Genomic DNA, 26,097 nt, shown 5'->3' on the forward strand with positions numbered 1-26,097 from the left:
CTTCATGATTACATTTATTTAACAAATTGGCGATTCATCGTGACCCATGAACCGAGATTAAAAGCTTTAAAATCAATTGCGAGGTGAAATGTTGCACAAGTAACTGATATAAACTAAACCAGCAATGACAGTGCAAAAATGGCAGGCTTTAGGAATAATGAATTAGTCATTCATTATTATTACGTACATAGGTGCGCCTATGTCAAAACCTGCCCTTGCGTTTAAGCCAAAACACATTTATAATTAATTTTGTATTTTGGAATACCATTATCTAGTTTTGAATTGTGTTTGTTCTGGTTTCCTGGATCAGAATGAATTTCTATGTCGCTACGTTTATGTAGCTTACTGGTAGACATGACCAAACCATAACACAATCTAAAAAACAATAAATTTTGAGATTCTGCTGAAGGCATTATGAAAACTTCAGAACAAAAACACATAAAACACGTTTCCCGTGTGCGTATTCGAAAAGAAACATTTTTTTCTATCTAATAACATTGTAAAATACTATTAATTTTCATCCAATATTTGCAATCAATGGTGTCTTCATGTTTGAGAGGAGAGCATTTCCTGATAGTGGCACGTTGTCCTGTGAAGTTAAGCAACGTCGGTCTCGGGGAGTAGATGGATGGGTGACCACGTTCAGCAGCTTGACTCCTAAAAGTGGCTAGGGCTTCGGTCCTGCCCCACACTGAAGCACATGTACCACAAGTGACTTTGTTCGAAATGTGCCTATGTTCACCCAGCAGTGAGTGGGTACCAGGTACAATGAGATGGTAATGTGGTTGTTAACCTTCTAGCGCCTCACAGGCAGCTTTGGTTGTATACTCCCCGGGGAGCTGAGAATGAAAATCGAGTGCTGATCCATTGACCGGGGTAATAATAATGTAGCGCTATGAGCATCCTCTTGGTGAATGGAATCTGGCGCATTATAAATGCACTAATTATTAGTATTATTATCTAAGTCCTTCTTAAAGTAGCAGTGTACGCGAGGAAAGTAACCGTTACGTATTAGCATTAGAATTGCTGTGCCTGAACACAGCAGACATAATTAGAAATAAACACAGCATTTTTAATTTCAACAAAATCATTAAATCCGCCATCGTGTGACCTTATTTCTAGATCATCACTTGATTGTTTGGTTTCTTGACAGGCCGCCGTCGCGTGGCAGGACAACTGTATACATTTTTATGCATGCTTACCCTTTTCGTGATTTTCCGTGATCCATTCCTATAATTTCACCACTATTTTGCCTTTGCACTCATAAGAATCTGTTTCTTTGGATAATCGATACTGGTTATTCTCTGTCGTTGACTTTTTATGTTTACATCACGGTCATAAATTTTTTTAAATTTTTTTTAATTAGATATATCAGGTCAGGGAGTGCTTTACAAGCAGTAATGACATTCGTATACATATACTGCAATACTCTCAGAGAATGATTGATCAGGGACCATATACACTAATGAAAGGGTATAATATTTGCCGGCACATGGGAAAGGCACAAGCCCCGGGATGATTTACAGGTAGCGGGGTACATGTAAACAGTCGGTCCCATGTCACACTGCCCAGACAACACAGCTGATGGGGTCAGAGGGACAGCGGCTTATAACAACACGGGTGACATTTGTCCTGCGTTAGCTGAGTGGACACAGGGCAGGGAAGGGTGGGACAGTGGCCACTTGTTGTCTAGCGAGAGTTGGATCAGAAGGAGGGGTTTTTTGGAACCTTTGCTCAAGATGGAACGTCTCGCTGAGATTTACTAATTGAGGTGTGGTATTATCAACATGGTGGCAGAGAAGGCAAAAGAACAGAAAATGAAGTTTACCATTGATGCCATACTGGAAGCTAAGGGGAATGATAAGGGTAAATGTTTGTGCATATCAGACTCTACAAGCAACAAATCTAACAACGGAGATCGTTTTGCCAACAAAGATGACATTTTTATCAAAGATGAACTTGACGTAAAAGAACGTTTAACCTCCGTGTACCTCAAACTGGCGACCACTCGACCAGCACTTGCTATTCCACGACCCATGTACCCCATGATGGATGATATAACCTATTCCGGACGATATCTACGGGAACATGGGTCTCATTTTGGACCGGAAATGAATGGCGACGGTGTGTATGACGGCAGATGTTGCCATGGTGATATGCTGAGATTCACAGGAGCTGCTCAATGGCCATCTCTCCTCACATCTACTGGTATGCTATGTCACGAGGATGCAGGGCACCGATACCCGGATGCCATGCTAGGAGTATCAACTGATGACGTCACATCCGGTACAAGGTTGACAAGACTCTGGAACATTCAGTCTCAGATCATGAACAACATGGTTGGTGTAACTGGTAAGATTGTATGATTGTGTGTTGTTTTACGCCGCACTTAGAAATATTCCAGCTATATGACGGCGGTCTGTAAATGATCGACTCTGGACCAGACAATCCAGTGATTCATTCATGAGCATCGATCCACGCAACAGGGATACGATAACATGCATCACTCAAGTCAGCGAGCCTGACTGCCCGATCCGTTAGTCGCCTTTTACGAAGAACATGGGTTGCTGGAGACCGATTCCAACCCAGATCTTCACGGTTCATACACAACCGTACGAAATCATCATTTAGCATGAATAGTAGTAGTAGTAGTAGTAGTAGTAGTAGTAGTAGTAGTAGTAGAAAACACAGAGTCACAGCACGTCCTACCTCGTGTCCGATTCTGGGTTGTCCGAATGTTGTTGACCGCCTCCGTGATCTAGTGGATAGAGCCAGAAGAACGGAAGCCTGGTGGTGGCACACGTCGCTCTTTGATTGTAATAATCTTGAACGCGGTGTCTACCGATTGTTGTTTGGTGTTTATATATAGATGGACATTGGTATGCGTGTATGTACAACGTCAAAGTGAAATCATCTAACATGTGTTTTATTATCCATGATTGTTTCAATGATTTATATCGGCAACTGATTCCGGAATAGGCCCCCAGGTGCCCCTGATTGTCCTAGTCTATGAAGGCTATAGGCTATAGGCTATAGTTACATTTACACTGGGATCTGACGAATTGTACGTTACCGCGCCCGACGGCGTGGATTGTTGCTCATGTCATCAATCAGTAGTTTGCCTGATGACATTACTGTTTGTTTTGTTAATTGTTTGAGGCCGCACTCAGCAATAATCCAACTGTATGACGGCGGTTTGATAATAATCGAATCATGACCAGACAATCGAGTGATTGACGTCATGAGAATCGATGTACGCAACTGGGATATGCAAACATGCATCAACCAAGTCAGTGAGCCTGATCAACGGATCCCGTTAGTCGCCTCTTACTACAAGCATAGTTGCCTCTTACGGCAAGCATGGGTTGCTGAAGACCTATTCTGACCCGAATCTTCACAGGGATGAGCTTATTAACAGGTTATCGTGATATAGCTGAAATATAGGTAAAGAGCGTGGACAGCATTTACTAACTGACTAGGATGTTATTTGGTACAGATAACCTACTTTCTAAATTGTAACAAAATGTATTTCATTAATCACGTACATGTGAGGTGAGGTGAGGTGAAATTGTGTTTAACGTCGCGTCCAAGATTATTACACTTATATAGCGACGTGCATGTACGTGTATGTGTTTGTTAGGCTGCTTGTACTAGTCCGGACTGATGCCGATTTATAGTGCTAGCTCACTGAGATACCATGCCGCAGTTTAACATGGATACCCCACTCAGACACAGTATACTGACTCCGAGCCGACCAGTCCTTGTTGTAGCCTCTTAATGCCGAGCGCCAGACAGGGTAACAACAAGTACCATCTTTTAACGTCATTTGGTTTGACGCGGCCGAGGATCGAACCCCCGGCCTTCCGCTCTCCGGACAGACGCTCCACCACAAGACCAAGTCGGTCTATATGAATTAAGACGTGTTTGTTAATAATTAAGCGCAATAATAAATCAGCCATAACCCATAAACCATCAGCGTTCACCGATCCTTTATCCTCAAAATACATTTCTCACATTTTCTTATCAGTGACTGTACGTGCTCCGAAACCACATCGGCCCTGTGTAAATTAAGAATATAATTGTTCTTATAAATAGGTGGGAGTGTCTGAAAGACTGCAGGCAATATATACGACAAAAACTGGAACGGTATACTGTTATTTATGCTAACTATATTTCTACGAACGTGATGCATCTTAAAAAGAAATCCACATTTATTTTTCTGATTTGTTTGCTCACGAAATTGATTTGACACGGACGACTTTAATGCGTTTCGTGGGCACGTGGGAAGCATGCGGAGCCCAGTCTTAGTGACATGTACAAGGCAGAACTTGTCACTTGTATCACGCCACAAGCCGGGTTACAACTCCGTTGACACTGTCTCAATCCGCGTAATTACTACGCCGAATCCTTCTGCCCTAGCTTCTTAGCGCCGCGGCAATTTACTGCGCTTAGCCGTGAATAAGAGGTGTTCGTTCTCACTCTTATATTTGCTCATTACGATCAAGAATTTGCCTAATTATCACCAATTTTCTCTGAAATGTAGCAGTTTGCCGAGATAAGCTAAAAGCCTCGGGACGTGCAGTTGACAATGAGGTAGCGTAGATAAGACAGAGGTCTGGGCAGAGGGGCGAGTATGCACCAAGGAACTGTTCTGGGCTATCGATGTTAGGGAGCACCTGCAACTCTGGGGGACTGCCAGATTGACTGATTGTCACACCCGCACACGTAATGCATTAGAAGTCCGTACCCAGGTGTTGGATAACAGTAAATGGGTTTATTTTTTGCATTACCTCTACATATTTCCCACTTAGTTGATATTTGAGATTGGGTATCAGCTACATGGTGTTTCTATGCTTCGGTTGAGGCCCACGCGCCGTCATAAATCTTTTGACAAGTCAAAGAAAACCAAGCCTCTATTATTGATCGACAAGTGGCAGTATTAGACGAAGTCTGAAACGAGTTAAGCTTTGATCATGTGAAATAATAGACCTTGTATACCCTTGAAACGAGGATTAACAGAGCAATAACGACTTCTTATTCGTCATCAATAGTATAATGTAGTTAAAGAGCTTCCTCCTCATTATATAAACCGCTGGTTGGGAACAGGCGTCAAGCTTTCTTTTAGAAAGCAAATCACATCACAAATAAATGATTCCTTGATTTATTGGTAGTTTAACGTTCTGCAATCGCAGGTTAAAGACATCAGGACACACACCCTGTACTCTTACAAGACGACGATATTTGAGCCACTGATAAAATGGAGTGAGTGAGTTGGGTTTAACGCAGCTTTTATCGGTATCGGCGTGTCAGCTTAATGTGGGAGGAAAGTCCGCCAGTGTTGCAGGTCTCAGACGTTTACCACTTTGGTGAAATCCACAAGCATGAGCATGGGACCGTGCTGACAAACCTAAAAACATTATCCGGGCGAAGCGCAATTCGAACCCACGATTGTAGCTTTCGTGGGTGCCCAAGGCACGCAACTCTGCACATCGAATTGTGGCGCCTTAGGGTGAGTGAGTGAGTTGGGTTTAACGCCGCTTTTAACATTATTCCAGTTATGTCACGGCGTGTCAGCTTAATGTGGGAGGAAAGCCTGAAGTGATGCAGGTCTCCGACGTTTATCACTTCGGTGAAACCCATGAGCACGGGTATGGTGCTGACAAACCTAGAAACATAATCGGGTCGAACCGGGATTCGAACCCACAATCATAGGTTTCTGGCGAGCCCAAGGGACGCAACTCTACACAGCGAATCGCGGCACCTTAGACGACTGGGCCACCCGTGCCCCCGAATGGTATTTGAAGTTCATCAAAACCACAAGTAGCAGATGGGATTATGACATGATAATTTTTGCATAGATTGGAACGGTTTAGCATAAAAAATGAATTTCAAGTTTGTTTCCCAATCGTGGGACCAGAAAGGAAAATACTAGCTTGATGTTGCAGAGATAGCGTACATACAAGGATTGCTGCTTTCAGATGCATCTCCTGCCATTTTCTTCCCTTCCTGGAGGAAACCAAAAAGGAACAGGACGGCCTTCACCCCTTCCCAACTCCTGAAGCTGGAGCGGGCGTTTGGCAGCAACCACTACGCCGTTGGGCAGGAGAGACGTGATCTCGCCAACAACCTTGACCTGACAGAAACACAGGTAGGAAGGGTTGAAGGTCGGGCATTCAGATGTACGGGCATTGGAGGGGTGGACAGTCAGACATACAGAAACACGGGTATGCACGGGTATTGGAGGGGTGGACAGTCAGACATTCAGACATTTAGAAACACGTGTATGTAGAAGGGGTGGACAGTCAGACATTCAGAAACACGTGTGTGTAGGAAGGGAGGACAGTCAGATATTCAGAAACACGGGTGTGCAGGAGGGGTGGACAGTCGGACATTCAGAAACACGGATACATGGGAGGTGTGAATAGACAAAACGTTAGAAACACGGGTATGTAGGAGGGGTTGACAGACAGACATTGAGAAACACGTGTATGTGGGAAGGGTTGACAGTTGGACATTCAGACACGGGTATATAGGAGGGGTGGACAGTCAGACATTGAGAAACACGTGTATGTGCGAAGGGTTGACAGTTGGACATTTAGACACGGGTATATAGGAGGGGTGGACAGTCAGACATTGAGATACACGTGTATGTGGGAAGGGTTGACAGTTGGACATTCAGACACGGGTATATAGGAGGGGTGGACAGTCAGACATTGAGAAACACGCGTATGTGAAAGGGGTTGACAGTTGGACATTCAGAAACACGGGTAGAAGGGTGGGCCCGTGGGGTGGGCGGTCCCTGTGACGAAACGCCAACCAGAGATGGTTCTGGAGACAGTACGACAGACAAAGAGTACAATACAGTGTACACGCTATCACCAGGAGCAAGGGAGACATCGATGCTGTTAAGAGTTATGAATCAAACGTAAAATCATCGCACACGTGGAAACTCCTCAGACATCACACAGAACATCACGCTGGGCTTGACATAGACTAACATTAAGTCTCTGAAATCTTATATTACACAATATCCTTCTTGACTCTAAAAATAAAAAAAATCCCTATGTGGAATAGAGCTAGGTTGAGCTGGCTAGACTTGCTTTTGTATGCATTTCTAGATTATTATTTTTTCATATAAATATAAATATATTCCACGGTCATGGTGCAGGACTAGGCTTGACAATCCATATTCCCTGACCGAAGTTTACAAAATTATGATAGTGTGAGTTTCACAGATCATGAAACATTCAACTTTGCTATGTCACATTCAGGACAGATCGATCTCATGAAGAACTCTTTTAGTCCCAAATACTGCACAGTGTAATGATTCAAATATATCTTTTAAAAATAGTTTAAACTCCATTTAAACCAAGTTAAACACCGCCGTACGTTTTACAGTAAAGTTGTCGCGACTTCCATGTTTTCGGATTAACAAGTCACACCCTTATGTATTAATATAAAGGTTATCAACAGCTTTCGACCGGTATATTGAGAGTCCGGTTTAACGAGGTTTCGTTGTTTGCCAAAACAAAGTATGACAGTTTGTATATTACCCAATGAAAGAGAAGAACGGCACGAATAACCTTGGAAGAAGTCTGGTGACTATTTAAAATCATTAATAAGCACAACTTGATCAAATATGAGTCTCGGTTCTATTGCTGCATTATACACTATCGTGTGACCATCCTTGACATTTCTAAATAATATCCTTTTAATAAATCATCAGTCACACACCGGAATGATAATATTCATTTTCAGGCGGCTGGTTCCCAGGTTTGTTAACAATCCATGTTAGAGACAGTTGAATGCCGTATTACATCAGACACGAAGCACCGTTGGCAGAGCACACCTCACGGTCGGCGGGCCGCTGAGTGGGGCACAATACCCCTGAAACACTGGATACCGTTATAAACGTTATCAAACGGTAGTTTTAAAACGCCTGGGTGGTTTTGATGGGGGTGAATACAATCGTAATTATTGACACTTGAGCACCCCGACTTGCGCGTTCAGCGATACTTTATCAATAAACCAATTACAAAAACATTGGCGTCGGGTCCCGGATGTCATCTTGAATCGGGCTATTACTAATATTGAATGAAATGATAAATTTTGTGTCCAGTGTCAAAGTGGAGATCGGTGTCCACCCATTAGAGCACACACTTTACTAATGACTCTGAAATCTGATAAATACGGATTTTCTAGTTTGATAGTCGAAATAAAATTTCGAACGTTGAATGGATATTAGCGAAAATGTGATGTTAAGTGTGCGTAAACAATATCTTATTTCTTCACAATGCCTGTATCTAGTGGAGCGAAGATAAGAATCGCTAATTTAGCCCAGTGTAATGAATATTTGAGCTGTGGTATGACTGCAGTGTTTCAACTCGAGTGGGTTCTTTTCGGTGAGGTTTTGGAGCGTTGTCGCACGTCACGTCGGGGCAGTATGTCACACCGCTCAAACACAGGGATTAGTTACTGGGATTAGTGCCATTGTGGAACCTAATCCAAACGCCGAAGCTCGACACCATGCAAGATATTGTACTACGCTTCATGTTTAAGTATTTAACCACCGATTCATACTCCAATCGTTGCGTTATTAATTCTGTTAAATGATTAATTAACGTAAGTCAGTGTATATGGATCCCGATTCTTTGTAATTGTTTAGTTATCGAAATAATCAGGGAATAAGATAGTGAATCGATATTGTTTTCATCAATGGTAAATCATATACTCGAGGGTTGAAGTCACGAGCTCACAGAGCTCTTGAGGACATCAATTTCCCGTGTTTAACGCCATATGACAAAAATATATTGCCGTGATCGTCGTGTTGGGTCCAAGGGGAGGACCAGACATAATATGACCCAAGAGAGTCTCCGCTCAGCGAATGACGGGAGTCATTAATGTGTAATGTCTGTTTTAGATGAAATGAAACTATTAATGATTTTACATCACAACAACAAACGTCTGTCATAGCGTAGTCACGTGCATCTGATGTGACGGCAATGCCAACTCCTTTGTCGTAAATGCAATGTCAAGAGAGTGGGTGAGTGAGTGATGTGATTCGGTGGGCGGTTGAGTGAGTGTGCGCGTTTGTTCCATTTCAAGACGTGTTACGTGAAAATGCTGTTTGATTTAAACCAACTGGTGAGTCAAACCAGGGCCCCGTTCCACAAAGCGATCTTAGCGCTACGATTGTCGTAAGTCAGTGTTAAAGAATGGGAGTTACGACCGACTTAGCGCTAAGGTCACTTTGTGCAACGGGGCCCAGGAGCTTAACGTGAAGACGGATCTTGCCAAGACCTGACCTGACCCACCATGGCGCATGGAGTGAGTGAGTATGGTTTTACGCCGCTTTAAGCAATATTCCAGCAATATCATGGCGGTGGACACCAGAAATGGGCTTCACACATTGTACCAATGTCGGGAATCGAACCGGGTCTTCGGCGTAACGAGCCACTAAGCTACCCGCCCCTTTCACACGGATGGTATTCTAGGTGATGTCTTACCTGTAAGCTTACAAAATCAAAGACAGACATTTCCATAAACATCAAAAGCTTGAGCCGGGTGTTATTTTCACCAAAATATTATAATGATGATCAGCTCAATATCACCATGTCACCACAGATGTAAAACGTCTGATTTATCCATAGTATAGAAAAAGATGAATGATATTTGTTTGCATATAAGTGTTTTGTTACGAGACATCTCAAACCTGTAATTTCAAAACCTCAATGTGTGTTTGTTTATTGTTTAACGCCGCACTCTGCAATATTCAAGCGATATGACGGCTGTCTGTAAATAGTCGAGTCTGGTCCAGCCAATCCAGTGATTGCTATCATGAGCATCGATCCACGCAAATGGGATAGTATTGCGATGAAATGCATCATCCAAGTCAGCGAGCTTGACAACCCGATCCCGTTAGTCGCCTCTTACGACAAGCATGGGTTGCTGAAGACCGATCTTCAATGGAGGTCAACGCAGTAGGAATAATCAGAATTATCTGCCCGATACCATAGGACCTAAAATGCATAATAGTGATCAAAAAATAAAATATATTGACATCAGGTGTTCGCGAAAATGGTGAGCATGCAACCAATGGCATTAACCATAAATAATAAAAGTAAAATAACTGATACATTAATGTTCACAATAAAAATATATATCAATTCCGACAAATATAAAACCGTTATTCACCTAAAACGTAAAACTGTAACGTTCATGGCATTAGGACCGCAACAGCCTTTGTTATAGCCCTTGTTACATTTGATATCCTGCTGAACCCGAATTCGGCTCATCCGAAGCAACACGATACAGTACCATGAGAGTCGACAACCTGGGATACCTGCCCCCACCACCCCCGCATTCCAAGCAATGTTACCCCGAAACTTTTGTTTAAAGAGTAGGGACTAAACGGAGCCGTTGGGTTTCTATTGTTCCACATCTTGTCCCTATTTGAGTGACAGCATCGAAACAAATGACGGCACTCATTATAGCTAGCTTGTGAAGTGTCCTAGCCAACACTATCAAATTCCCAAGTACTAAATAGCTCCAATACCTGACTTGGTATACATGAACGTCCAATAGGGATTTCAGCCCTTGTAACCACAGCGGACGATCTGGCTAATTGTTCCTCGGCAAATTACTTGTCCATTTTTCTGTTATTAGGAAGGTAACAACCCCCAGATCAAAGGCCAGTTCGGGTGATCATGGGCCGGAGCCTGTCAAATGGATGTGTTTTCCTTGTCTCGCATTACACACAGGAACGTCAGAAGGGCTTGGCGTCTTCCCCATACAGCGCGTCCTCGCGAGGACAGAATAAAACCTGTCACCACGCTTGTACGCTGAAGACAGATTAGGTTTTTTTCACAGCCACTCGATACCCTATTAAAGATACTTAACGCCATTAAGCCAGGATAGTGGCTGTCATGTTGAGAAGCAAAATATCCACAGTCATTATACACGTTTAATGAATTTTTGATATACCCATTTCGACGTATTATTTTGTTGAGTGTGTCTATGAATCATAGTGTCAAATCGGCCTATTGTGATATGGTAATTGATTACCTAAAGGATACGCTTCATATCTTATTCAAACCAGTCATTAGGGAAATAGTCTGCTAACACGAACTTCCTTTGGACCCCCCAGCAATTAGTATCCTTCGTCACCTAGTCAGACGATGGAGCAGTTCGTTGTTTAGCCAACAATACCAGACGACAAACACCCTTTGTCATTCAGCGTTAATGTCGCCAGTGAATATCACACTGCTTGATAAATAAATGAAGAGATTGTAATCAATTTGTATTCAGAAATGATAGAAAATTAGGTAATATTACATTACATCATAGCATTATTGGGGTCCGTCGGCTCGAACTCTACCGGGATTTAACGCCTAGCAAAACGTACAATGGCTGCGCACGGATAAGTCCGATTACTAAATAGTAGCCTATCGTCTGGTTAATATTTTAATTAAATGGCCGTCTCTCAGGATTTTCGTATTCAGGATGGCCATGACAAACAGTTTTTTATGTTATTTTAACACTTATTCTTTAGTCAGTTCCTATGTTACAATGCTTCCCATGTGTAATCTAATACTAGTATACATTCAAATTTATTAATTGACTTGAATTTATTCCTGTAGCAGGTAGACCTACATGTGCATATAGGTTTGCGAAGCATGTGTGTACACGCTTGAATACGTTATCACTCATTGACATTTGCTTACATGGATGAAGTACATGCATTCTGTATGCGTTCTGAGTCACTGGGGCCTCACATCGCCTTTCTATCTGACGTTTAAGTGCAGGTGTTCGAACCTTGGTCAAGAAAGGTACTAGCGCGTGTATCAAGTAAGGTACTAAAGCGTGTATCAGTAAGGTACTAGTGCGTGTATCAAGTAAGGTACTAGAGCTTGTATCAAGTAAGGTACTAGCGCGTGTATCAGTAACCAGGCCGTGTATCAAGTAAGGTACTAGAGCGTGTATCAAGTAAGGTACTAGCGCGTGTATCAGTAACCAGGGCTTGTATCAAGTAAGGTACTAGCGCATGTATCAAGTAAGGTACTAGCGCGAGTATCAAGTAAGGTACTAAAGCGTGTATCAAGTAAGGTACTAGAGCGTGTATCAAGTAAGGTACTAGCGCGTGTATCAAGTAAGGTACTAGAGCGTTTATCAAGTAAGGTACTAGCGCGTGTATCAAGTAAGGTACTACCGCGTGTATCAAGTAAGGTACTAGCGCGTGTATCAAGTAAGGTACTAGCGCGTGTATCAAGTAAGGTACTAGAGCGTGTATCAGTAAGGTACTAGCGCGTGTATCAAGTAAGGTACTAGCGCGTGTATCAAGTAAGGTTCTAGAGCGTGTATCAAGTTCAGTACTAGCGCGTGTATCAAGTAAGGTACTAGCGCGTGTATCAAGTAAGGTACTAGAGCGTGTATCAAGTAAGGTACTAGAGCGTATTAAGGTACACGCGCGTATCAAGGTACTAGAGCGTGTATCAAGTAAGGTACTAGAGCGTATTAAGGTACACGCGCGTATCAAGGTACTAGAGCGTGTATCAAGTTAGGTACTAGAGCGTGTATCAAGTAAGGTACTAGAGCGTGTATCAAGTAAGGTACTAGCGCGTGTATCAAGTAAGGTACTAGTGCGTGTATCAAGTAAGGTACTAGAGCTTGTATCAAGTAAGGTACTAGCGCGTGTATCAGTAACCAGGCCGTGTATCAAGTAAGGTACTAGCGCGTGTATCAAGTAAGGTTCTAAAGCGTGTATCAAATAAGGTACTAGAGCGTGTATCAAATAAGGTACTAGAGCGTGTATCAAGTAAGGTACTAGAGCGTGTATCAAGTAAGGTACAAGCGCGTGTATCAAGTAAGGTACTAGCGCGTGTATCAAGTAAGGTTCTAAAGCGTGTATCAAGTAAGGTACTAGAGCGTGTATCAAGTAAGGTACTAGCGCGTGTATCAAGTAAGGTACTAGTGCGTGTATCAAGTAAGGTACTAGAGCTTGTATCAAGTAAGGTACTAGCGCGTGTATCAGTAACCAGGCCGTGTATCAAGTAAGGTACTAGAGCGTGTATCAAGTAAGGTACTAGCGCGTGTATCAGTAACCAGGGCTTGTATCAAGTAAGGTACTAGCGCGTGTATCAAGTAAGGTACTAGCGCGAGTATCAAGTAAGGTACTAGCGCGAGTATCAAGTAAGGTACTAAAGCGTGTATCAAGTAAGGTACTAGAGCGAGTATCAAGTAAGGTACTAGCGCGAGTATCAAGTAAGGTACTAAAGCGTGTATCAAGTAAGGTACTAGAGCGAGTATCAAGTAAGGTACTAGCACGAGTATCAAGTAAGGTACTACCGCGAGTATCAAGTAAGGTACTAGCGCCAGTATCAAGTAAGGTACTAAAGTGTGTATCAAGTAAGGTACTAGTGCGTGTATCAAGTAAGGTACTAGAGCGTGTATCAAGTAAGGTACTAGCGCGTGTGTCAAGTAAGGTACTAGCGCGTGTATCAAGTAAGGTACTAGAGCGTGTATCAAGTAAGGTACTAGAGCGTTTATCAAGTAAGGTACTAGAGCGTGTATCAAGTAAGGTACTAGAGCGTTTATCAAGTAAGGTACTAGCGCGTGTATCAAGTAAGGTACTAGAGCGTTTATCAAGTAAGGTACTAGCGCGTGTATCAAGTAAGGTACTAGCGCGTGTATCAGTAACCAGGGCTTGTATCAAGTAAGGTACTAGCGCGTGTATCAAGTAAGGTACTAGAGCGTTTATCAAGTAAGGTACTAGCTCGTGTATCAAATAAGGTACTACAGCGTGATCTTGATTCATTTATATCATTGAATTTCTGTCCCTTTTGACACTAATGTGATTGACCAGATTCGGGAAAAACATGGCAAATATGCAAACCTCGCTTTCCAAATGTCAAGCTTGCATCCCAAGTACCAAGTTGTCAGACTCCCCATTGTTCTCGCTGCCCTAGGTTTGGTACCTTCCAATCTGTTGACTGACATTGATATTGGGAGAGTACCCGTATTTGCTACCAGGAATACAGCCCTTCTGACAATCTGGGTAATGCAGAAGGCTGCAGTGTTGGGGGTTCGACTAGACAGCGCTTCCTGGGATGCCCAGCTTTGGCACAAACACAGTATCTTAAACGACATGATGGTGTAGCTCGATCATTTTATTACCGTCTTCGCCATGCTTGTGGTTTTGACACAGAGGTCCATCCATGGTACGACCCAGAATATGTAGTGGGGCGTCATGGAAAATGATAAATAAAACATTCTTTGGATAGGCCCATTTACAGCCTCGGACGTATCCAGGCCAACCAACCTGATCTTGTCCTTTCTTATAAATCCAAAGAAATCATTTATATCATTGAATTTTCTGTTCCCTTTGACACCAATGTGATTGACAAGATTGAAGAAAAACTTGGCAAATATGCAGACCTCGCTTTCGAAATGTCACGCTTGCATTCCAAGTACCAAGTTGTCCGACTCCCCATTGTTCTCGGTGCTTTAGGTTTGGTACCTCCCAATCTGTTGACTGACATTGGGAGAGTACCCGGATTTGCTACCAGGAATACAGCCCTTCTGACAATCTGGGTAATGCAGAAGGCTGCAGTGTTGGGGAGTTTTCACATTCTCTCAAAAGTTCTGGGTGGGTTTGACTAGGCAGCGCTTCCTGGGAGAAGTTCCATTCGCTGTCTGGGCTGCGTGTAGAGGGGGCAAAGGCCCTGAGCTGATGATGAGCCTAACCAGCCTGACCGTGCCAGGATCACCCAGACCCTCTTTGCTGCATTTTTTATTTTAATCTTTAAATGATGATGATGATGATGATGATCATGATCATGATCATGATCATGATCATGTTGGTGTCAATCAGGAAATAATCACACATCCTTCAAATGTGTCGCAACATCTCAATCACTAAACAATCTTCGCCTTTATATGCTCAGACTACTTTCAACTCGGGCATTTCAGTAATTACAAAAGTAATAACGCTCCCGTAAAAATGTATAACACGATTTGCAGGTTTAGATAAGCCAGTCAAGGCTGTCATTTATGAAACAGCGTTGTTCCTCCTGGGGTCAAAGTACGGTACACAACACCCAGCTGCTCGACTGCAGCAACTGTTATCTCGATATCAATGTAAGTACAACATATGTTAGTTTATTACATTATACAGATATGGGAGGCGTACTTTATCATGTGGTGGGTGATGGAAGGAGGCGTGTGTGGTCGGGGAAGGGTGTAGATGGGGGAGGAGGGAAGGGGAGGGGGGAGAGTGACAGATATGTTGGGTTGAGGCAAAGGAAATGGAGTCGACCTCGTTCACTAGACTCAGCTTTTAGCAGATATTTCTAACGATTATCGAAAGGGTTTATTTTCATGAATGACATTTCTGTCAATAATAAAGGGATGCATACAGTTAAACCTTGTTAATTCGGACGAATCTGTTTCAAGTGAAATCGTTTCAATTAGCGCTTTCTCGTATTCATGAATCATAGAGAGTCAAACACCGTTGTGTCGATGTTGAGGGGACCTATGTAAATTCTTCGAGTTATCCGAGGTTCGACACAACCGAAAAGGAAGAGGGAATACGCAGGGACCAATTTTTAACTTCGAGACAAGCGTAAGTTCGACATACGCAGGGACCAATCTTTAACTTCGAGACAAGCGTAAGTTCGACACATCAAAGTTCGAATTTGTCTATATATGTATGTAGACGACCTCAACAGTAACGGTCAGGGGTCAGGATATGCTACTAGTGACGATGTGTTTCACCAGCATTGGTTATACATTTGCAATATGATATTATTACTTGGTTGCCAGTGGGTATTATCTACATCAGATTGTTGCTAATTTCAAAAGATGATGTTGGGTTAGGGGTGTCACGGTAAATCGAAATATCGATATATTGTCATTTGTAGGCGCTTAAAGTAAAACAATCGATTGTTAAATCAGTTTCCGATCAAAAGTATCGATTTCAGTTAGGAATATTGATAGTTTCGATTGTATTTACCATATCAATAAAATACATGCAGTGGTGTTAAAATGAGTTTTTCTTTGGATCATGAGTGGTAGTAATTTACAGGTTTCTTTTTCGTAAATTATCAGGGTAAAGAAAAAACAAATCAATCATATCTCAAAACTTACTTTTTATTTGTTGTTATAGTTATCACATTCAAAGGAAACTTCAGATCCAAGGTTTAATTCATCTCTAAAATCCATCTATATTTTACGCAATAGTTGCTTACAATATCAATAGTTATCGCAATAGTTTCTTTCAATATCAATAGTTATCGCAATAGTTTCTTTCAATATCAATAGTTTTTTTTAGTTTTTTTTTAATAGTTTTTATTCAATATCAATAGTTATCGCAATAGTGATTTCCAGACCAATAGTCTTAGGTGAGTATCAATATATATTGGCCATGAGTTCTAGAGAGACAGTGTATTATTTGGGGAGCATCAATATATATTAAAATTTTGTCATAAGTTGCCTATAATTTTTGTTTGGCGAGCATCCTTTGTATTGCTGATGAGTTGGGTATCTGGTGTGTTTGATGAGCATCAATATGCAGTGGCCATGAGATAGATATCTGGGTGCCGTTGTACAAAGTGATCTTAGCGCTGAGGTGATGTAACTCCCATACCTTAACATAGACTTACGGAAAGTCGTAGAGCTCAGGTTGTTTTGTACAACGGCACCCTGGTGTTTCGTGTGTTGCAATATCTAGTACAGATAAGTTGGTTTGTGTTCAGGAGTATAATTTGCGGTTGGGTAGCCAAGTGAAAGTGAAAGTAAAAGTGTTTGCACGAAAAACAAAAAACTCCGCCAGGTTTGACTGATTAGACGTGTATATATGAGAAGCCAATTCTTGTTACACCCTGTGCTACGCGGAATATTGACCTACTCCTTCACATCCACCTACGACATCCACATGGACGCAGCCTACCAGCTTCAGCAGCAAACGGTTAACAATGCTGATTAAGCGCAAAATCTACGCACTCGCCTTCACAGCTCCAGGTGGGAAGTGTGGTTCTGTCAGTCATCATCGTCATATTGCTGGAACATTGCAAATAGCGGTGTAAAACTATATGCACTCAGTGAGTCGTATATTCGTCAACGTTGTGAAACATGGGGCAGGATACGCTCACGTTTTCGGGAACACCTGTCATAACTATTATATAGGGATTCATAGCATACAAGGCCGTAGTTAACTTTTTTTGACAGGGGCGGGGGGGTGCAAATATTTGTATAAGTATCAAGTTCAAGTTAACTTTCACAAGGAAAAATGTTTTCTATAAAAAAAATCCGGGGGGGAGGGGGGGGGAGGGCTGCTGGCTACGGCCCTGGCATATGCTTGTGGTACAGTCGGAATCGTGCAATAAACTTTGCTTTAAGCTTAGATCTTATAATTATGGAGTTTGGGCGCTTACATCAGAGACATATCGATACGTGCGTTTTTTTTAAAAAGTCATGACATTAGCCCTTCACAATATTAAAGGTGTTTCTTTTTTTACCTGAGGATGAACACATAACTCTGATATTTTACGGTAATTCTTGGAATATGATCTTTTATAATACCCAATTATAGGGTTCAAAGGTCACATTGGTTCAATTACAAGGCTATTTTGCTTAAAAGGGTTGGTGCTGACATATATGTAAAATGTATATCTATCATGGTATACACTGTTATTTGCTGGGCGTTTAAGGCAGACATTGCGTACAGTGTACATCAACGGCGTGGCTGTTTGTCCCTCATCAGGGGGCGCTGATAGTAGTGTCAGTTAGGGTATCGACTCCGTTATTTATGTCCATACGCTGAGGTTGTGTAAATTTAAAACACGGAATAAGTTTCGTATGAATGATATTTGTTTTCATAAAATCATTTGAGCAATTTATAATAACACCAAACGTATATTATTAAAGGTGGTGCACGTGTTTTTTTGAAACCGTAGAATTTGAAATTCATAGGTCACGTATGACTGATATTGTTTTTTATAAACATATGAATTACATGCATATAGTTATATTCCAGCTGCTTTATGTTTTGTCAAATAATGTGCTTGGTGGGTTTTTTTTCTGTTCGCTGTTTAATAAATAATACATTAGCCAAATCCAACTATTTTAACATGAACAATTATATTTTATTTTGTGCTTTTGGTTTTTGGACCAAAACATAATGTAAGTATTAGCCTAGAAATAAATTGATAGTAATCTATGTTTTTATCAAAAGAGAGAAATCATTATCGTCTCTCTTTAAGCGCATGGGCATAACAGAAATGTTTCTCCGAAAAAGATAAACGAGACATTTGGATGGTGTGCCGAATTTAAATATTTACAAAGCGTATTAAACCATATGCCAGTTTTGAAGTCGTCTCTTTGACTTTTAACCTCTACAGGAGGTAACTCCGTGCATAAGACACTAATTTATTATAAATCACGGCAATGTTTAGCCACTACATGTTTAGCTCAATGTCTCTGACTTTATCACAGTTGAAAGAATAACAAACTCCCGTCGCACGCTACTAAATCACCCGAAGATTACAAATCTAGACCCAGTGTAGCTAACAGTTGAATATCACATTCACTTAGCTTATTACTTGTTATTTTGGAGAATTATTTTTACCATATCTTTCTTGGCCTACATCAGAAACGGGGGTCGGTATGCTCGTGCGTTCGCGCATATCAGCAGAAACGCCATGTCAGGAGGAGGTTGATCAAATTGAAAGAGGAAGAAGAGAATGCTGCAGCTATAATCAGATGGTTAGACGCAGATGCTCAACTTTTTTTCTTTCTTTCATTCTTGTGACAAATGCCAATTACGAGGCGGTAGACCTTGGACTAACATTGTTACATCTGCATCCCGACGCCAGGTTTCTTCGTGTTGAAAATAGATAATGACAAAATGATACGAGCTAACGATAACCCCTCATAACTAGCTTGTTGAGTCACTGTATCGTACCTTCTATTTGAAATCCTGTTTTCAATAATTACTGATGAATATTTTGAAGAATGTAATAGTAACGTTATCCCCAGAAATACAATAAAAACACATGGCAAATATGGCAAATATGTGAATAGTTATGTCTCTTTGGCAAATAGACGACAGTGGAAAGTGCTCGTTAATACAAACTGCCCATTTACTTATCATTTTCTTATCATCATTTGGTTTACCTCATTCGTACCGCGAGCCAATCTGATGTTTCCAAATTGTCTTATGTGCTATGCTGTCCTAATAGTGCAAAAGTACATGTATCCAAAACAGCTAATAATAATAATAATAATAATAATAATAATAACAACAACAACAATAATACTACTAATAATGATAATAATGGTTGTGGTTACTACATTACATTATCGTTTGTTGTTATTGTTATTGTTTTCGTTTATGCATCTTGTCGACTGATACCACGATGCATTTGTAAGCTAACGTTATAATTTAGATGTATAAATTTTCTTAAATTCTTTGTACAATACTCTTTAAACAAGTTTTGAAAAATATATTGACCACGATACCCAAATACTCCATACCTTTTATCCAGCTCCTACCAACATATGAATCATAACAAAACATGATATAGTTCACATGTGCATGAAATCGTCAAGGTGTACCTGTAACATCATTGAAGCGACCGTATATGCCTGTCAAACTACATTACTGCCCGTTGTGCTGCGTCGCAAAGGCACCGCCTGGCTCCACCACGTAGAACCAGTCCCCCGTGTACCTCTTCACGATTTCACGCCGTTCTGTGTACACGTCGTGCCAAATTACCCATAGGAAAACACTGTCGTCATTACCGCTATTTAAAAACTTATTAGCTCAACCAAACCACCCTGTCTTTGTAAGCGTGGCTACTTAACCCGTCCCCCCATTCTCTTCTCCTTAAAACGAGTCCTGCCACATCACAGGTAAAAGATTTGTTCAGGTGCGCGAGACACTCTCACCGCCAGCGTGAGATGCACGAGATTGGTGACGTCATCACCTTTAATGCTGCCACTTCCAATTGTTAGAGAAAATTCCGGTTTAATTGTGTGTCTTCTGTGGTCTTCATACGAGCTGGGTTTACTTAGGTTTCTATACTAAATCAACACGCGGTGTAAGACAGGGACGATTAGTGTTGTGGGCAAGACGGGGAGGGCAAACAGTCGAAAACGGGCTCTGGTACAGATGACAAGCACGAGCTGCACGTGCACCCAGTGACACCTAGCGGCAGCCACAGAAGACAGGCCAGGTGTACATGTAACCCATTAGCAAGGATGTGCTGTAATTAGGCAAAGACACCATCAATGGGGACATAATCTTCCCGTCCTTTCAGCAAGAAGAAGTCCCTACTCACATATCTATATCACTCGCGTGTAACTTTGAAATGCTCTTTAATGGGGAAATAGCTACTTCTTATGTACCTGTGACTGAAGACAGGTAATCCCCATCTAAGTTCACAGTCGCTCAAAGTTGCAATATTTTGTCGCGTTGAGCTTCGATGAAGGGATGGAGCGTTGTGGAGATTTGGATGTCTTTTATTCCTGAACCTTATTAAGACCAACTCTGTATCGCCATAGAAGTCACAATAGCATATACGGCTGAAAATATGTACCAAATTCTATTGAGTGATTTTTGTCTCTGTCCTTAAAGATATTGTTGATGAATAAGTTAGTTGGTATCTGGTTAGTTTTTGTGCCCACGACACCTTGTCACTCATAGTGTGATTCGTGCTCAGTGATAAGTAGATTTTTATTATATAAACTTTACTTACATGGTCATTAATATTCTACTTTTTTTAAAAACCGCCTTCTATGACCGCCTCCGTGGTCTAGAGGTAGAGCGTCCGCCCGGGGAGCGGAAGGTCCGGGGTTCGACACCCGGCCGAGTCATACCAAGAGACATTAAAAGATAGTACCCTGTCTGGCGCTCGACTAAAACACGGACTTTCCGGTTCGGAATCAGCATACTGTGTCTGAGTGGGTTATTAATGTTAAACTGCGACATGATATCGCAGTGGACAAGCACTATAAAATCGGCATAAGTCGGCATTAGTACGGACTAGATAGTACAAGCAGCCACACCCACCCACACGTGCATGCATATCGCTGTATTAGGGCAATAATCTTTGAACCCACGTTAAACCCCATTTCATCTTACCTCCAATAATAGTAACATTTAGACATTCTTTTAATCTTTAATATAGGATGAATATTGATTCCTATATATATAGGGGGCCGTCGGGTAGTCTAGTGGTTAAAGCGTTCACTTGTCACGTCGAAGACCCGGGTTCGATTCCCGACATGGGTAGAATGTGTGAGGCCCATTTGTCGTGTCCCCCGCTGTAATATTGCTAAAAGCGGCATAAATCGAACCCACTCACTCCTATATTTAGTGTACACAAGCTAAACCAATTATATTATTATAATTGTATGAAGGATTCTTCAAAACATAATATAACAATTAATATAATAAAATATATAAAAATATAAACTAATTAAACACTACATGAATAGATGTCTGAAAATCAGTGGAGACAACTAGAGTTCGCGAAAAGAGTAAGCATGGCCCGTACTGTTTATACAATAGACGACATGTGTAATTTCGACCCTGACCAAAAATTTAAAATGAATGCTCTTCATTTTGGTTGGGATAGAATTGTGTGTACTTAGCATGTAAATGCACTGTACAAGCTTTCAATCTCGTGTATGACAGATTTCTGTCTGTACATAATTGCATTGTAACATGTTGCCAGTGTTGAATATAATTGTATGGTGCATGGTTTATATCTTGTATATCACAGACTATGTGTCTATTTCAATTGATTGGATAATGGCTATTTTCAGGTGAAAGTATGGTTCCAGAACAGGCGGACGAAACACAAGCGTCTGACGGGGGACGACATCCAAGGGCGGGGGATGCCTTAACATATGGCGTCTTCATGCCAGACATATCAACACAGAGAACCGGAACTCCGTCATACTCAGGGATTGTGAAGAAGACTTGTACAGATGGGCCAGGCCATGAACCATGTGTCGTATGTGTATAGAAGAACACAAGACCCGGGACGGAGGCAAACGAGAGACGCGTATGTGCATGGACATATAAATGTTGAAACAAATCAATTTATATTATGTTTCTAATTTAATAAACGAAATTAGTTGCGTTTAGATTTGATCACAATAAATTTACCATTATGGAATATTTTCTAACCTGATGTCGTGTTTTATGGGGGCACGGGTGGCGGGTGGCGCCGCGATTCGCTGTGCAGAGTTGCGTCCCTTGGGCACGCTAGAAACCTATGATTGTGGTTTCGAATCCCGGTTCGCCCCGATTATGTTTCTAGGTTTGTCAGCACCATACCCGTGCTCGTGGGTTCGACCGAAGTGGCTTTCCTCCCACATTAAGCTGACACGCCGCGATATAACTGGAATACTGTTAAAAGCGGCGTTAAACCCAACTCACTCACTCACTCACTCACTAGTGTGATTTGTAACTATGGTAAAGATTCTTTTGGCCGTCTGTTTATTCAAACACTGGTATCTATACCACATATGCTAAGATTTTACTAAGATAAAGTTTTGAAGCTACATGTAATTGAACCACTTTATCACATCTAAGATATACAGGCATGGAAATTTAAAAATACGAATGAAATATTTTGTTAACAGTAGTGACTGAATGTTATTTTATTCAGCAATGTTCCAGCTGTCACACCGGCCTGTAGATATTTGAGCTCCGAACCAGTGGTTGATAGCATGAACACCGACCCACGCCGTCAGGTTAAGATACATCAGCCTGGACCCACATACACAGAGCGATCATAGCACTATGGCTGTCGTAAATCCATGTCAAAGTATAGGAGTTACGATAATCGTAACGCTAAGATAGCTTTGTGGAAGTAGTCCCTGGTTGACATTATAACACCTAATCCTAGTAAGACGATTCGTACTCCATGTACGATATACTGGATACCGTCTCTATCCTGGAATATCCACGGAGTTATAGAGGATAGTGTCAAAGCCATTGTACTTCAATATAGGTTTGGCAGAATGGCCTACTTATCTTGGAGATGCGTTTCCTCCACAGGAAGGAAACGGGCATATTTAAACACCTTCGCACCCAGAAGAAGGAAAGTTACGAACCTGAAATCGATGATGCGTGTGTCCCATTTGCATTTCAAGTATATTTTAATTCTTTTTTCCGTAAATCAACACCCCATCCTTGTACCGTTCTTCCTTGAAGTTCAACATTTTTTTATAACAAAAACTATATTGTTTACTTAGGGAAAGTATCAGGGAACATTTGACAATGGTGAAAAAACATCCATCTCTTCCGGCGTTTGCGGAAGTCACGTGTTAGGGCATCCGTGAAGATCCGGGGTAGAATAGGTCTTCAGCAACCCATGCTTGCCTTTAAAGACGACTATCCTTGTCGTAAGAGGCGACTAACGAGATCGGGTGGTCAGACTGACTGACTTGGTTGATGCATGTCATCGTATCCCCATTTGCATGGATCGATGCTCATGATGTCAATCACATGATTGTCTGGCCCAGGCTCGATTATTTACAGACCGCCGTCATATAGCTGGAATAGTACTGAGTGCGGCGTCAAACAACAAACAAACAAACATGTGTTACGGCATACACCAGTTACTGGAAGGCAGGTTCCTGTCGGTTAGACCACAACCTTTCACTGTTTCACCACTCTCGATTTCAAGCTGTTTGTTTGTCATGCATCATATGCCAAAAACGCAGAGACAAAACACCAACGATTAAAGATTTACCGATTGGGATAAGCTCTACATTGGTCGAGGATCCTTATTCCCCGCATCGTATAGGCATTGATCCCATGACACTTCATCTCACCTAACACGTGCACCATCTTCCCAAACTCCGAGTTGGTATACTCTGCAACATGATAGTTTATTTTGACCCACAGTCTTAACTCAGATCAATTTGGAACATGCCACGGCTGAAAGTGCACGATTTATCAAGCGATGTGGATAGGGTTACTTCTGTCAACAAGGAAAGTGTCCGCGATGGGGTAATCGGAATTATGCCAACAAACAGACACTTGACTCCAGGCCCAATACACCGGGACACCGAAGGCATGCGTCAGAGAGATTCAGCAAACATCGACAGCAGCAGGAGAGACACAGACCGTACACGTCTCTGTTATGCACGTTTCTCCCACAATTTGATCTGCCAATAGCAACAAGATATGGGGTGTGACTACCCAAGCCGCCCCACCCTACGTAATACTGTAATACCTTATTGCTTAAGAAACGGCTGGAATGAGGGGGTCAATAGAAGGTGTCGCTACGCCTTTAATCCATCACTTCATCTTTTCTTAGCTGATATAACTCTGTACAACTCTTATGGATGACTAAGGACTACGATCTTCACCCTTCTCTTTGCTTGTTCACTAATCTCCTGTGATTTCTCCCGTCTACCTAGACTGTAGGTTTGTTACTAAACGTGGTTCAGAGGTTCAAGACAATGTAACAAAAACTAAAGCTGATGTCGTCAGACGTTTACTGTGAGTGAGTTAGTAATACTATGGTTTTACGCCGCTTTTAGCAATATTCCAGCAATATCACGGCGGGGGACACCAGAAATGGGCTTCACACATTGTACCCATGTCGGGAATGGAACCCGGGTCTTCGGCGTGACGAGCGAACGCTTCAACCACTAGGCTACCCGACCGACTCCAGACGTTTAAATATGTGAAATTCATGTGGAATGTGGGGATTGAACTTTTAGGCAAGCTGTAAGCATCCCCCTGGGCACTAAATCCGCTGCTCTCGTTGCAGATCTGTTTCTTTTATGTATCCGAGTTTGAATTTGTTCTCGGATTGGCAAAATCGAAACGAGGCAGTTTGGCAAAGGCATTTAATTTAAACTTCAGTTATTTCGATGATCTGATATCCTTCAATATTGGTCAAATAGCCAATTCCCTTCCACTGATTTACCCACCTGAGCTAGAACAATTGGAGGCCGGTGGTGACGCCTGATTTGTTTCATATTTAGACCTTTGCATAAAGATTCAGAGTGGCAAACAATTCCACAGGACTGTATGACACAAGGGATGACTTCAACCTTCCAATAGTCATCTTGCCTTTTATGTCAAGCAGTATTGCAGCAGCTCCAGCCTTTGGCGTTTACATTCCACAAATTTTGAGGTACAAGCGAGCGACGATTTCAAAGAGCGTTATACGACTCACTTCATGCTCAAAGGATCAGGGTTAGAACAATGACCACCACAGTAAAAATATTAAATGGTGGACATATGGAAGACATTTCCAAATTTGAAGCGGCAGTGACCAAAATGATGTCACAAGCAATTCCCTTTTTTGACTTGTAGCATAATGTTCCCTTGGTTTTTTAGGTGAAACATTTACTTGCCTTTGCATATGATTGTGTGACGGGTACCAACGATGGGACAGGCTATGCTCATCTTTTCGTGAACAATTGTATCATCACCCTTTGAGATAAACATAAACACATGCTTATGTTATAGTCGGACTGTGCTTTCAGCAGAGATTTCTATGATTATGGAAAGGGTTTTGTCGCTTTTAATTTCAGTTCTAGTTCTTTTCTCTACGTTACGTTCTCAACGTTACTCTAGTTCTCTAAGTTTCTCTTCCTGTTGTTCTAAACTCTTCTTCTCGACTCAAGTTCTCATGAAACGTTTCCCTTCTCTGTTTCTCAACTTGTGAAGAAGCCAAATGATTGGTCGAATTCCATCTTGGGAAGCCCGTTTCGGTTTTTAAAGTGGTCATATATCTAACTTACTGGAAGCCCCAGCTCTGTAACCACAATTCATGATTCTTATCTTGTTTTCAATTTACCTCTTGTCTATCTTCTCTTCTGTAATTCTCAACACAACTCTACTTCTCAACTTTTCCTTTTGTACACTACTCTTCTCCTCTCCTGTACTTCTCTACACTACTCTTCTCCTCTCCTGTACTTTTCTAAACTACTCTTCTCCTCTCCTGTACTTCTCTACACTACTCTTCTCCTCTCCTGTACTTTTCTAAACTACTCTTCTCCTCTCCTGTACTTCTCTACACTACTCTTCTCCTCTCCTGTACTTTTCTACACTACTCTTCTCCT

General features: G+C 41.7%; 1 protein-coding gene across 1 annotated transcript; it reads left to right on the plus strand.

Moving 5' to 3' along the window:
• Nucleotides 1–1,787: 1,787 nt before the first annotated feature.
• Nucleotides 1,788–21,906, plus strand: LOC139452494 (uncharacterized). The gene is made up of 3 exons (XM_071233991.1): nt 1,788–2,352; nt 5,979–6,148; nt 21,826–21,906. Exons 1-3 carry the CDS (start codon nt 1,788–1,790, stop codon nt 21,904–21,906), a joined length of 816 nt encoding a protein of 271 aa, XP_071090092.1.
• Nucleotides 21,907–26,097: the final 4,191 nt, after the last annotated feature.

The sequence above is a fragment of the Haliotis cracherodii genome, unplaced genomic scaffold (genome assembly GCF_022045235.1).
Source record: "Haliotis cracherodii isolate W230 unplaced genomic scaffold, xgHalCrac1.p SCAF_9, whole genome shotgun sequence".
In the NCBI taxonomy this organism is placed as follows: domain Eukaryota; kingdom Metazoa; phylum Mollusca; class Gastropoda; order Lepetellida; family Haliotidae; genus Haliotis; species Haliotis cracherodii.